The sequence below is a fragment of the Dermacentor andersoni genome, chromosome 6, assembly GCF_023375885.2.
Source record: "Dermacentor andersoni chromosome 6, qqDerAnde1_hic_scaffold, whole genome shotgun sequence".
In the NCBI taxonomy this organism is placed as follows: domain Eukaryota; kingdom Metazoa; phylum Arthropoda; class Arachnida; order Ixodida; family Ixodidae; genus Dermacentor; species Dermacentor andersoni.
Genome location: NC_092819.1, coordinates 70,313,606 through 70,328,361, shown reverse-complemented (window position 1 = coordinate 70,328,361; position 14,756 = coordinate 70,313,606). Strand labels below are relative to the sequence as shown.

General features: G+C 43.4%; 1 protein-coding gene across 1 annotated transcript in view; it reads left to right on the top strand.

The window, feature by feature from the left end:
• The first annotated feature begins 2,920 nt into the window (after positions 1-2,920).
• Positions 2,921-14,756, top strand: part of LOC129382442 (uncharacterized) — a 32,921-nt gene continuing 21,085 nt past the window's right edge. The window contains exon 1 of the mRNA XM_055066374.1: positions 2,921-3,043. Within this exon, the coding sequence (XP_054922349.1) occupies positions 2,927-3,043 (117 nt within the window). The 5' untranslated portion in view covers positions 2,921-2,926. The remainder of the gene's footprint in view (positions 3,044-14,756) is intronic.

Below are 14,756 nucleotides of genomic sequence, written 5' to 3'. Positions count from 1 at the left end.
AAAGTGTGTTCATGGAAAAATTACTATTTATTACTAAGGCAACACTCAAGACTAGCTGGTGGAGGAGATGTAAGAAATACGTAGCTTTTTTCCTCTGTGTGTATTATATTTATTATTATAGTCACAACAACTTTTATGGTTGTAAGGCAATGCACACTGTGGATGTTTTGCAAACGTATCCCGCCGTTGTTTTTTTTTTTTTTTTTGTGGCTACCATGCCGGCGCGACCAGACTGCTGCGAGTGGCATTCTTGTGCGCCATGTGTCACTTACCGTGCCTTTATTTATCGGTCTGGTCATGCTCTTGCGGTGTATTTTTCCTGCACTGACCACATTGCAGCTAGTCATGGACCACATCCAGGGTCACACGACAAAGTTAACCGGTGGCGCTCCATCATTGGGTACTACGCTTTCTCAGGCTCACAGCATCGCCTTCCCGGCACACCGTCACGCAGACCTTCGCCCCGTCACCAGTCGCATAATCTCACGTACTAGTGACATACGCTGCCAGCGCCCGCCCAGTGCCGTGCCATCAGGTGGTGGACTCGAGCTGCGACCTCAATTAGGCATGCAATTCTCATCCCGAGCTCACACGCACCTGCGCACCTATTATTCGAAATCAAGCACGTGGCCAAGAAAGCAAGCAAGCACTATTTGCTCCTTTATGACCCCGGCCATATTGAGCACTTCTGCAGGCTCCCAACTTCTCGCGTCATCTCGTTTCAGCCATGGCATGCACACGAGCATTTTATAGGTGGCCGCCAAGTTGGATCTTAAATGAAGAAGGTTAGCCCTCGGTACGCGCGAGCGTGTCGTGTATTTTTGCTTCTTTTCGCATGACCATCTACTGAAGGCGAGTAAACTCCATTAAAAACTGTAATATGGGTAATTGAAAACATAGTATGAAGATTTTATTTTTAGAAAGCCCGTTTCGCCCGTAAGGCGAATGATCGATTGCGATAGCAAACTGGCAAAACAACTATACGAAATAAGGATAGTAGTTTTACCGGCCGTGTAAACTTGTGAACATTCGCTTACTAACTACATTAACGAACATGGTGTCACATGCACACACGCAAACTGAACACATGCCTCTCGATTACCACGCGCACTCGTCATCAAAACACTGAAGTTTTCTGGGAAAGCGCTGCAGCAGCAGTCAGCAAACTAGGCTTCGTGCTGCCTTTCGCTTCAACGCAAAAAACATCCCCGAGAACACAGCAGACATGAAGCTATCAGTGCTTGGCGTACTCCTTCCCGTGCATCGCAGATCGTGTTCAAGATAGGGTGCCTGCGGCCACACCATAAGCAACCGCAGCCGGAGTAGAACGCCCCCCTCCCTTTCCTTCCCCCTGGTTCCTTGCGCACGACGGAAGATGGTGGGCTTCTCCAGCGCTTTCTTTCCTTGCGTGCGTGAGATTTAACCACGTTTATCGGCGCCCGTTTGCATGCTTTCACTCGCACATACAGAATATGCCGCGAGATGACAATGTTATCGCCCTTGGAATTTGTATGGAATATCACGGTAACGGCGACGTCATCAATGAGCCTGGAGTCCCCATAGAATTGCTATGGGAATAAAAAGCATTATCTATGCAGCCATATCTGCGCTTTATACAAATACTCGCAAAACACCAGCCAACACAAGCCTCAGACGTCCATATATACCGTCATTTCCATGACGGCACAGTGCGGGTTAGGAATCTTCCACAGGCTGTGGCATAAACTCCCATAGAGCTAAGGCATAACTCTATGGCTTACTATCACGGCGGAAGACGCTGTCTTAGACGTTACTAAGCATTGGCAGGCAAACAGTGTCTGAAATACTACTTTGTCCGCAATGTGTCCCCCTACACATAGCAACAGACATGGTGCCCTGTTGTACAAGGGCTGCTCTGGACTACTTAAATATCACCAGACTAGACGCAAGGCTTTAAGAAAACTACTGTCTAGGTATACATATGCATCCCTTCTTCCTGTCCTCATCATCTTCTTTCATCGCACTTTTTTGTCCCCTTTCACTTTTGCCCTGTGCACAGTAGCAAGCTAGAGCATACTAGCTAAGGCCTACTTCTCTGCATTTCTAGTAAATTATGTATATATATCTCTCTGTGGCTGTAAGCATGGTATATAAGTTGTGGCAAGGCATATTGGTAAAACCCGTGAGTGTGTGAATGACTGAACGAGGGAACATGTCCTCAAAATGAGGAATTCAGCTGCGTTTTAACAGGACCAAAAGAAGGGAAGCTTCGACTAAGTACCGCTTATGCGTATGCTGTTAATAAAAAGTTGTTGAAAATTGAGGAATCTTTGTAAATACAGTTTCTCATAAAAGTTGACCTAGGAATTGCGGTGAAATATGACTGGAGAACAATGGAGAACCGACTAGAATCCTGGGTATAGCTAGGTCCACAGACCTGCTGCCTGTAACACGGATAATTCCGATCTAACGACAATATAAAAAAACGCAGCCAATATTCTATTACGCTATTCTTCAGGAGCACTGGCTCCTATTAGCAGACGCTGAGTCATTGAGACAAAGTCATTGAGACCATGTAGATATTTGCTTGCACCTATTATATTTCTCGTTTCCGGATTTCCAGTCATAAAAACTGTGGAGCACCAAAACTATCTTTTTTGTTCTTGTGCTGGATAGTTCAAATTGATCTGAAAACACGTGTGTCGGATTCTCGCAGACTAGCGTTCATTTAGTAATACTGCGAAACTTTAGTATCTGACAGCTGACACAGCGTCAACTCCAGCTGTGCGACCTGCGTCGCTGCGCTACATTACCAAGCAATCTCTCGTAATCCTATCAAGCAGAGTCAAACGTTCTTTTCCTTATTTTCGTTTCTGTAACCATGCTCCCGCTTCCAATAAATAGACAGCGGCCATCCTCGAATTACAAAGGCTCGCAGGCCACAGCGATGGGGAGATACCAGGTATTCGCTTTCTTAGCTCTATGTTTCAGCACGGCCGTTTGCAAGTTGGGCACACCACCAGGCCCCATGAAACTACAACGAGAGCCGGTAGATGTATTTCAGGTACCCTTTTTTTATCGAACTCCACATTTCTCTGTCCACAGATGTATGCTCGAGTAATGGCTTCTGTCCACTACACAACACTACGAAACTAAGGGTAATAGGTTTGCCAAAGTATAAGCGGTATTGGTACATGTCTTCCCCACATGTGGTTTTAGCAAGCGAGCCCTGTGACCGATTTTACAAACTATTGATGTAAAACTTTTCCTAAGTACTTCAAAGGTCCTACATGTTTGACAGTTAGATAGGCACTATTGCTACAGCTAGACAGGGACAGAATAAACGAATCCTTGTTGCGGATCTCTTTAAAAGATTAGACGCATTTACCGCTAAGCGCTGCAGAATAACGAGCACTTCTCAAAAGTTCCAAACTGGGTTTCTTGCACTTCAGATCACCGTGCTTATTGTGTGGCTAGTGCATTGTTGTGGGTGTTATGCAATCTTTCGTATGATATTCACTGTACAAAACGGTAACCATGCCGCAGCTGCCGAGTAATCACCATTGACCGATGTGCTGGCCTCAATAAAATTGAAAATTGAGAATTTCAAGAAATTCGAGCTTCGTAGTTTTTCTGAAAGGCGTCCTGCGCCCTACTTTTCTACGCTATTCAATCCAATTATCTGCTTCACTAAAGAGAACGTGAAAAAAGCGGCGGTGTGCGTAGAGCAACATTCTTTCGTAGTCGCCATGGTCTCATAATACGTCGAGCTATGACTAAGTTATTTAAGCAAGCAATGTTGCTAAACATGCGCACAGATTTCCTATTCCGGGTTGGAGTGACAAGGACGCACGGAAGCTACAGTGAGTTGCGGAGATGAGAAAGCTCTTCGTCTTATCTCTCTCCATGCCTCAAAAACAACGAGAAGAACAGCTACGCCTTAGAGCTGCTGCACTTTTTACAACCTCTGTTTCTTTCTTGTGGTCTCTGTTCTTTTCATCAAAGTCGAACGCTGCGTTAAACGTGGTTACCAATTCAGATTTCACTTGACCTTCCGTGAAACCAGCTTTATTAATTTAAGTGCTGCCAGCAGGTACTACATTGATATATTTCTAGGCCTGATTAGTTAACCAAGTAGCACGTAGTCTTTCAGATTTATTGATTGTGTCTATGCTACTTCTGGTAAGTGTACATACGAAGAACTAACACCAGTGTCTTCCAACCTCTGCATTGTGTGAGGGTTTGTCATTTCAAGCCTGAAAACGACCGCAGTCTTTTTGTTCAGAGCCTCGTCTGCACAGCTCTTCGCAAGCTCCAAACGCCACCGCGATATATGAAGCTGCAGCTGAACTCAAGTGGTGCTCAAGGTGGCATTTACCATTACTCACGACCGACCGATGCACCCGCCTGGGTTCTTCAGTGGGTTTGGCGTTGGGCTGCAAAGCACGATGTCGCCGGATCAAATCCCGGCTGCGATGACTCCTTCTGATGGGAACGTAATGAAAAAAAACGCCTGTCTGCTGTGACGTTGATGCACTTTATACAACCTGAGGTGCTCGGGATTAATCCGGAGTCTCCCGTTACGACAGGCCACATAATCAGGTCGTGGTTTTGGCGGGTAAACCGATAGAATCAAGTTTTTTACACGCGTGTACCGTAAGCATTGCCGCCAAGCATTGTCAATCAGCAAAGAAAGTTTCGCTTACATCGATTCCCACAATGCTTTGGATCAACATATTTAGGAAAATCTAGTCGCACTTCGATGTCATGGGCAGCGAAAGAATTGACAGCGTACGTGATACTTGTAACAAGGACACCGAATAGGTGTAATCTGCTATGGCCCATTCGCCAGCCACATAAGAACTGGGGTTGCGCTTAGCTGCGTTGTGCAAAGCATAGTTCTTTCCACGAAGACCCTTAACCACTCCCCATCATTGTTATACACCGGGAAGTATTACAACCAAGCAGGCTAGCATTCATGCACAATAATTTTCCCAATGAATATGGCGATTTTGGCACAACTATGTTTGCAACTGTGATGGGTTTCCCTGCCCAAGAAAGATGTAGATATAATCTTATGAAACGCTTTTTCTATCTTTCAAGAAAAAAAGTTGCGATTGTAGTGATATTTTACTGAACGCAAGAATGCGGCAACTGCGAAGGAAAGATGGTGTAAGTGTACCTTGTTATTTTTTTATCAGAATGCCTAGAAACACTAAATCAGATCATTCTGTGGCGGCTCGTTATGACTTACTTTTATTTTGTATTGTTTTAACCGACCTAAATAGCAGAAAACGTTGCGTCAGGTGCAGAGCGGTGGGACGGAGCCGAAAGCAACAGCCTAGCCCACCCACACTAAGACGGAATGATAACAGGTAACGAGAAATACATTTGTAAGCGGCGCGGCAATCAACTGGCGCGCCCCGGGCACATAGAAAACATGAGCGCCATGCGCACGTCTACACGGAAATGGAACCCACTATCCTCCTGCCACGCCCCTAGACTCCAGACACCCTGCCTGGCGGGTTACAATCAACATTCCCGCCACGGCCTACCCTCTTCAGACGCCTCCAGGTAATTAGTGACTCCGGGCGCCCAAGCCGGCTTTGCAAGCATCAACGCAGCGACTGAGACGCGGCGAGTGTGACGGCAACACACCTGTGCCAGCAGACGTCCTTCGACTCTACAGGCTGTAGCACTTGTTCGACGCCAATCCGGCCATTTGGTTTACGCAGTTGGAAGCAATTTCTTCATCAAGAACGTGACTGACCCACCGCTACACTAGCCCGAAGGACAGCGAGGCTTTCAGAGGGCCTGATAATAATAATAATAATAATAATAATAATAATAATAATAATAATAATAATAATAATAATGTTCATTTCCCATCAAGAAAGATGGAGGAGGCTGCAGGTAAAAGCTGCACGAACAAACGGCAGCTTGACAGGGGCCCGCAGCTCCCTCTACAAGGCGCAGTAAAAAGGTTACAGGAAAGAACATCGAAAACATACATAGGCACCGAAATGAACACTTGAAATGAACACAAAAATTATCCAATGAGAAAGACTAGATACCATATACATAGTGTTGCCGTATTGCAGTTTGTTGTAATTTTTCAGGAGAGTGGGCAGGGTGAAGGACAGTTTTTCTGTAGAGTAGTTAGCCTGAGGGGTTATAGCATTCCATTTTTCTTTCTGCCGGGTAATGTGTATGGAAATGTTCTCTTTTAGTGATGATAAGTCGCGTAGAGACGTTCTATTTTCAAATACTTCGCGTTTGAAGGCTAGTGTTAGCTCATAGTCATAAAGGTCTTTTGCTGGTATAATGTTTGTTTATTGAAGAAAAAAAACTGTGCGTATGGCTGTTATATGGTAAGTCATAAAGCAGTCTGACAAATTTTTTCTGGAGGACAAAAAGTTTCTGTAAGTTAGTTTGAGTAGTGGTGCCCCAAACTAATAAACAGTAATTTAGATGATAGTAAAAAAGCGAATTATAAAGAAGTTTGACCTCGAATGGTAGGTATGTTCTTAGGCGAGATAAGACGCCAACTACACGAGTTAACTTCGTCAAAATAGTGTCAATGTGGTTATCCCAAAGCATATTATTGGAAAAACTTACGCCAAGGATATTAATGTTATCAGTTATTTTTAGTGGTTCGCGCCCATACGTTAAGTTTACTGGAGCGTTGAATTGCTTTGATTTCGGCCTAAATATAACACCTTTTGTTTTATTAACATTTCTTTTCAACTGGTTTGCTATTGACCATTTTTTCAGGTTTATAAGGAGGGAGTTTGCTGCACTTACCAGTTGATTATAATCGGGAGCTGTTATAGAAATACTGGCGTCATCCGCATATAAAATATATTTTAATTTTGTACAGATATTTGTAAGGTCGTTGATGTAAATATCAAAGAGCAGTGGACCCAGAATGCTCCCTTGCGGAACACCTCTAATAATAGATTTTAAGTCAGATTGATATGATTCATTTTTTACAAACTGTTACCGGTGACTAAGGTATGACTGAATTAGTTGCAGGAAATTACCGCGGATTCCATGTATTTCAAGTTTTTTAAGTAGTGTACAGTGATGAAGCAGTAATAGGTTTTAGAGAAATCCACATAAATACCCAGTACTAACATTTGTTTTTCAAAATGTGATCAAATAAATTCTTTCTGTTCAAGTAACGCCATTGCCATAGATTTGTTTTTGCTGAATCCAAACTCTGCAGGTGAGATTAAATTGTGTTTATCAAGGAAGCTGGACATTCGAATAAGAATAACTTTTTCTAATCCCTTAGAGAATATGGGTAGTACTTAAATTGGTCGATAATTACCTATGTCATTCGCATCACCCTTTATATCTTATGAGGCACTTTTGCAATTTGCATTCTTTTCGGAAATGAGCCGCTCGACAAGCAGATGGTAAAAATGTTAGTTATATAGGGACACAGAATGTCAAGAATATATTTAATTGGACGAATTTGCATAAGTTGAGCGTCACAGCTCGGACTATTTTTAAGAGAGGAAAAAACTAACATCACCTCGGATCCGGTTACTGGACTGAGAAAAGCGCCACGTTGGTTGTGAGCAGGCATGAAGTCGATGAACTCATTAAGTACTCCACAATCAGAATACTGAAGGAAGTGATCATTAAAGGAATATGCAAGTGTGTTGCCGCTTACTTCCCTGCCATCCAATGACAATTGCTAGATACATGGTGTCGATTTCCTAGGCCTCATAAAGATATTTAATTTTTTCCACAGTTGATCACTTCTTTATAAACAACTCTCAAATTCAGAGTAAAGGTAACGAGATCTGCTCGTTCTAATCTCTTTGTTTAGCTTATTTCGATATGTTTTATATTTCTTGAGAAGATTCAGATCTTTTGTTTTACCAAAACTATGGTAAAGCGAGTTCTTGTAGTTAATTTTGCTGTGCAGTGCGCGTGTAATCCAGGGCTTACGAATATTTCTACCCAGGGTAAACGTTCTCAGCTGGAAATTTTTCTTATAAATCCCCGTTATCTTATTAATAAACCTGTTGTATGTGTCATCAGCATCTTCTATTTCCAGAAGCCATTTAAAGTCAGGCTGCAGTAATTCGTTTCTAAAGCTACCTAGACCAGCCTTCGTAATGGGTTGACGAACAACGCGCTGTCGCATTTTACGGGCTTTCATATTTTGTTTCTGTATCATGAGAATTATCGGAAGGCGATCACTAAGATCGGATGATACAACTGCCGTTGTGATGTTCGTTTTGTCAGTGTTTGTTTTGAAAAGGTCAAGTAATGTTTCACAGTCTTTTGTTACTCTTGTGGGTAATGCAATTGTATTCTCACACCCATTTCAGGTAATGAGCTTTTCCATTGCTTTTTGCAGATTAGTATTTGGCAGCATATCAATAATAAAATCACCGCCCGAAATCACATAGTAACCATTGTTAGAAATGAAATGCAGGAATTGCTCATAAAAGTGAAAGAAGTTCGGAGCATTTCCATCAGAAGGCCGATAGCAAACAGAAAATACGTGTTTGTTCACACGTGCTGAGAGTATTTCAAGGTCATTGCAAACAGCGCAAAACGAATCAAGCAGTTCACAATTGACACCTGGCTTTATCAGCAACACAACACCACCACCACGACGCGTGGATCCATTTAACGAAAACGACTGATAAGAGGAGAACGTGTAGTTATTTTGACCGTCTTTACACCAAGTTTCCGTCAACATGACGACATCAAACCAAAAGGAAAAGTATAGATAAAGGCGTCAACTTCGGTTTTCTTGTTACACAGTGAACGGGTGTTTAAGTGAAGACATTCTAGTGCAGTTTTGTTATAACTTGCTACAACTGTGCTCACCTCATCAGGAAGAAGGTAACTGCGATTAGCCATGGCAAACATCAAAAATAACTTTCAGACACATGGAATAGATGTAATAGGGAGAATTATGTAAGAAGATCACGTGCACGGCGCACTACAATCACTGAATCACCGTTGGCTTTACGCATCAAAATTTTACCATTTCTGTGCCAGACATAGTGGTGCGTATTTTGCTTAGCCCAGTATTTTGTTTGTTGTAGCAATTGACGGTTATGGTTTGTCAAGGTGTCTAGAATGGAAGCGCTACATTTTCTCTCCTTCAATTTATGCCTTTTTTCAAACCACACATCCCTCACTGCTTGCCTTGCGTATCTGACAATAATTCCGGGACGTTTCTCAAGTTTGGACGGTAATCTGTGAATAGCATCAATGTCTGTATCTTCAAGCCTGGACACACCGATCACGTCGGCCACAGAATTCACTTTGCTTAACAGATCGTCATCATTGGATACCTGAATTCTGTGAAATTCAACACTCTAAGAAAAAAGAGAGTAAAAAGTGAGTCACGGCAACTTGACTCTCATTTTTCTTCCGAAGACCCATTTTTGCACGGGTAGAGTCACAAAACAAGAGTCAACATTGGTGTATGGGTCGTTTGACTCTCAATAGCACGCGAAGAGTCGTCGTGGAAGATCGCGACTCCTTTGATATTCGAGATGAGTCTGGCGAGAGAAAGATTATACTACAGGAGAAAAAATACCAGACAACGTCTTCTGTTTTAAGCAGGCCCTCGTGTTCCTGTCCTGGTTGTAAGGCAGTGTATCATTCTTTCGTCTTTGTCATGTTCTTCAATTACAACGAACTCTAAATATCGATTTTTCTTGACCATGTTTGTTAATATCTCACACGCTTAAGCGACAGCTGGTTTGCTATGCTAAGGAAGACCCGGCTTTGTCACACTGGATTCTGACAATAAGTAAATCTAAAAAAAGCATTAGCTACTAAAGAGAGCACAGCAACGAGATAACAATTCATTAGGCGCACTCAACAGTGTCGATTGTACATGTAATTCCACTACGTAAAATTAAATTTTGAGGATTTAGGTTCCAAAATGAAGATCTTGTTATGAGGCGCACGGTAATGGAAAACTGCAGATTTATTTTCAGCAGCTCGGCTTATTTCCCGTGCACGGAATGCACAGTATACGCGCGTTTTCGCATTCTGCCCCCATTGAAATGCGACTGCACCGGTTGTGATGGGACCCGTGACCTCGAGCTCAGCAGCGCAACACCAAAGCCGGGCTACCGCAGTGCGTTGCGTTCCGCGACCGCAAACACACATTACCGTACGCAGCACTGCTTTTGAACCCCCCTAGAAATATAAAAATAAAAATGTAGCAGTTTCCCCCCAATGCTGCATGAACCATTGCACGAACGCACGAACCAAGGGTAGTTTCATCGCCTGAATAAACTGCAGCAAACATTCGCTTACTGCTTATATTAGCGAGCACGGGTATCGCGCGCATGTGCAAACATGAACAGATCTCACTCAATGACCGCGAACACTCGTTGTCACAGCGTCGGCGTGTTGAAGGGAGCAAAACAGAGCGGACACAACGCTTCTGCTGCCTCGTCCTTCAAAGCGTCTCCGAAACTTGAAATGGCGCTATCTAAGCGCCCTCGCCCCCCCCCCCCTCCCCCCCAGCTTTGCACCCATCAGAAATTATCTCCAAGACAAAGCGAGAGTGGCGCCAGACCGGGCTAGAGCAATGGCCAGAGGAGAAGCGGGCTCAACCAGCGCCTCCTTTCCCCGGCTTGCGCACGTTTTATCACGTGACCACATATAGATACTTGGGGCACTCATGCAGGCACTATACACCTCGATTCACCCTCGTAGACTTCCTTTAACGCGCACAGCCAACGGCGCAGGATAGGAGCTTATCGCACTTGACTTTATACGTAAGCTCACTGCAACACCAACACATATATATATTTCGGCGGTTGTGTCCATAAAATTGCTATCGCAAAAGTCGCAATAAATAGAAAATTTTACCAAGGACCAACCACGCTGATTCTCCATGTCGTGATAGAGCGGTGAACGATATTTCTAGAAAATGTGTTGCTAAATCTTCGCCAAATGACTACGCTCGCATTTGGTGACAGCGGCACACAGTCGCAAGAACTTGTGGAGGAAATATCATAGTTCTGGCAGCTTCAAGAGCACTACATCATTCACTACCATGGGCGGCTTTGTACTTCTACCTTACATCAGAGCAAACTGCACTCGACAGAAATCAAGGGCAGCCGCACCGTTACAGCTAAGCAAATTAAGGACAATTACGCCGCGTCTTCACACTTCGAGCACGCTCCGGCAGTAACATGGGCAGCTTTGTAGTTCTACCTTACATCAGAGCAAACTGCACTCGACAGAAATCAAGCGCCACCACACCGTTACAGCTAAGCAAATTAAGGACCATTGCATCGCGTCTTCACACTTCGAGTACGCTCCGACAGCCCAACGATAGATATTTCAAACGCAACCACACTCGGACGAGCAAATTTTGCTTCTGCGAAGTGAACGTAGCAGGTATTTCAAGACGCATGTTAAATTCATGGCTGTTTCATTCCATGAACATCACTTACGAGACGCAATATTATCAGTGAGCAAAACAGTTTTTATTTCAACGCAAGGAAAGGAAACAGAAACTAAGGTTATCCGCAGTTGTGCGCGTACAAAATTATCCAAAGCCGAAGCCGTCCATAGCATGACGCCATTTCGCAGTTGCGTTTCATCATGCGCGAGTGCGTTGTTGTTGAGTGGTTCTGAAAGCGCTGCGTTAGGCGCGACTGCAACCAGGCGTTGCGGCAAGTTACGGTGGCAACTTCTTTGGGTGCTATATGATTGCGACGAGGGGGACCGCCGCCAGCAGCAGCGTGTCGCCGATTTCGTCTTTGCCGACATCGAGCAAGTGCATCTCGCCCGACCGTCACAAGCGCCCGAAGTGTTGCGGTTTGCACTGCGTCTTTCACTGTGACATGAGTGATCGCAACGCACAGAGACGGCCAGATGCATACGAAAGACTACCAGTGAGGAGTGACCTGTGCCATATTTCTCTTAACGTTTCAGGTAAGCAGATGAGCTTTTGTTCCGAGTTTACAAACGGCGCATACTCGGCCCTTCCGGTATAGCTACATTTTGCGCTACGTTTCTCTTGGCATTTCACAGACGTTTCTTAGGCATGCGTGCGCGTATGTATGCGAAAATACTACTGGCAGACGGAAGCCTCAGGAGAGCATCTTAAGTTATTGCAAAGCTGTACTGCCAGGAGAAACACCGTTCTTAACGACTCTAGTGACGAGTGGCCTGTCGCATCGAAAAATCCGTAGAATATCAAGTACTGCGTAACTTGAAGTGTAGATACAATACTAGCACCAGTGTGACTTTCGCTGGCGAAGACTGGTATAGTCGAAAAGACAGCTTGTGTATTCTGAAGATTTACTTGCGCTTTAGGTATATTACCGCGAATAATATAAAGCGCTACAACGCTGTTGGCAGTGTCAGGCGATGTGGCAGCACAGATATTTTCAGAGCGGTAAAGCTGCTGCATGCGCAAACGAACAGACAGTGCTTTAAAAGCGCTGAAACAGAACACATTTTATGTGCATTTGACTGTAAGTAGAAAACACATTAGCTCACAATCTAAGCCTATATGTAATGTATTATTTTTACGTAATCTTTATTTTCACTGTTGTAAATATTTAAAAGCATGAATTTGCTGCAACATTTATATAGTAAGTCTATAGTAAGGCTTACAAAGCTTGCGTGTGTTATGTGATGAATTTGTAATATTACTACTGGATTTTCTATATTGAGTGCGGTGTTTTATAAAAAAAAAAGGTCCTTTTATTTGTAGTTTTATGTTAGTGCGTATATTTGCCAAGCAGAAATGAGTTCATTGCAAAGTTATACCTTCCAGTGGGCTGCATATGAACCCAAGTTTTTCCTGTCTTGGCTATTGTACTGTGCATACCACAATTTTAGGTATATACAGCTCTAGTTGGCTTAGTCGCTGCAGCATATTTTCTAAAAGTAGAAGGCTATTTATTATTTTACTGCTTCCATGCAGAAATACCTGTTTCTTGTACCAAGAAACGCTGAGAGCATTGAATGAAATGAAGTGTGGTGTATTTTTCTACTAACTTAATAAAGGAAATTTCGTCTGTCGTGTATCAGAGATTAGTTTACCTTCTTGTACTAAACAATGCGTTATGTGCTCGGCTACTGCTGTTGTCCTGTGTATTTTTATAATTTTGAAATGTCTTTTATTTTAGGTATTGAAGAAATGGCAACAACCAGAAATCGCCATCTTATCCAGCACTTTATGGGTGAGACAAATCGTAGCAGGCACTTTCACATGTCTCATTAGCATATGATGCTGTTTGTTGTAATTTTTGTGTCCACTTTCCTGTCTTTATGCATTTTAGTATTATTGTGCAAAGGGCAGTGGTTTTAGATTCAGACAGAGTAATTGCTCAAAGGGGAGACATGGCTGGAGGATACAACACACACAAGCCTCCTTTGTCTGTATCTCTATGTTGTGCAGTTGCTCTGTCGTTATCTACCAACAAGCCCAAGTTCCTCATCAGCTACATTTACTAATGATCCGTTATTCCAATTTCATAGACATAACATTGAAAGTACAGAGGTACACAGGAAGGCAGAGATTTGAAATCACCCGCCGTGGTTGCTCAGTGGCTATGGCGTTAGGCTGCTGAGCACGAGGTCGCGGGATCGAATACCAGCTACGGCGGCCGCATTTCGATGGGGGCTAAATGCGAAAACACTCGTGTACTTAGATTTAGGTGCACGTTGAAGAACCCCAGGTGGTCGAAATTTCCGGGGTCCCCTACTACGGCGTGCCTCGTAATCAGAAAGTTGTTTTGGCACGTAAAACCCCGCAATTCTTTTTTAAATTCGAAATTATGAAGAGCCGTAGATGAAGGACCATCGCTGGAGCCAATGTTCTGACAAAGAGAAGGAGATTTTTCTTCTCAAAACGCTGGCTCCAGTGAATTTCCTTGCTCTATCACTATTTACGGTTAAAAGAAAGCTTTATTGCTCTTGCTGAAGTATTATGCAATAAAAATTAGCAGGGTGAATTATCAGGAATGTCAGAATTCTTCTATATTCCAATGCTAGAGTGGAAGCCAGAAAAACAAGATGTAGAGAACCACATTGTTATTTTTCACGGCCCAGTTTGGCCAGCTTCATTCTGAGCTTGCACTTTGTTGCATTAACGACCACTGGAATTCGTTAATTGAATTAGCTTGGTTGAGAGATTTCGAACTTTTATTAATGCAGCTTAAAATAATGCGTGAAAAAAATTTACAATGACATTTTAAGGTGGCAGGCTTGCAGTTGACTAGCAGATCACTTGATTGTATGAGCTCAGGTTTCAACCGCGCTTCCATGTACAAATCGGTGGCACATTTTTTTAATTGTTTGGATTTTAGTGAACATAAGTACCGTTTCTTTTTTGCCGGAGTTCTAGTTGTGTCGTAGGACCCGACTGTTTGCCTTTATTTGTATTGGTAACATGTTACACAGACAACTCAATTTTTATTGTAAATCGTGACATGGTAGGACTAAGAACATTTGTGCAAATTTGTTGCAGGTACACTCTGGCGGCTCGTACCCCTGCGTCCTACCACCACCCTGTCCTGACTATGTCCACTGGGGAGTTGGGAGCCTTTGGCGGCTTCTGCCACTGCATCCTGCCACCACCATGTCCCGACTACGTCCACTAAAGAGTTGGCAGCCTTAGTGATGATGCCAAACAAACTGACAGCCGACGGAAAGATTCAGGTAAATACCTGTAATTAGGCGGCGTCTTTTTGAGTGAAGTGGCTTGTAGCCACTCAGCAATGAAAGAAGTAACTTCGAAGCAGTTTAGAACACCC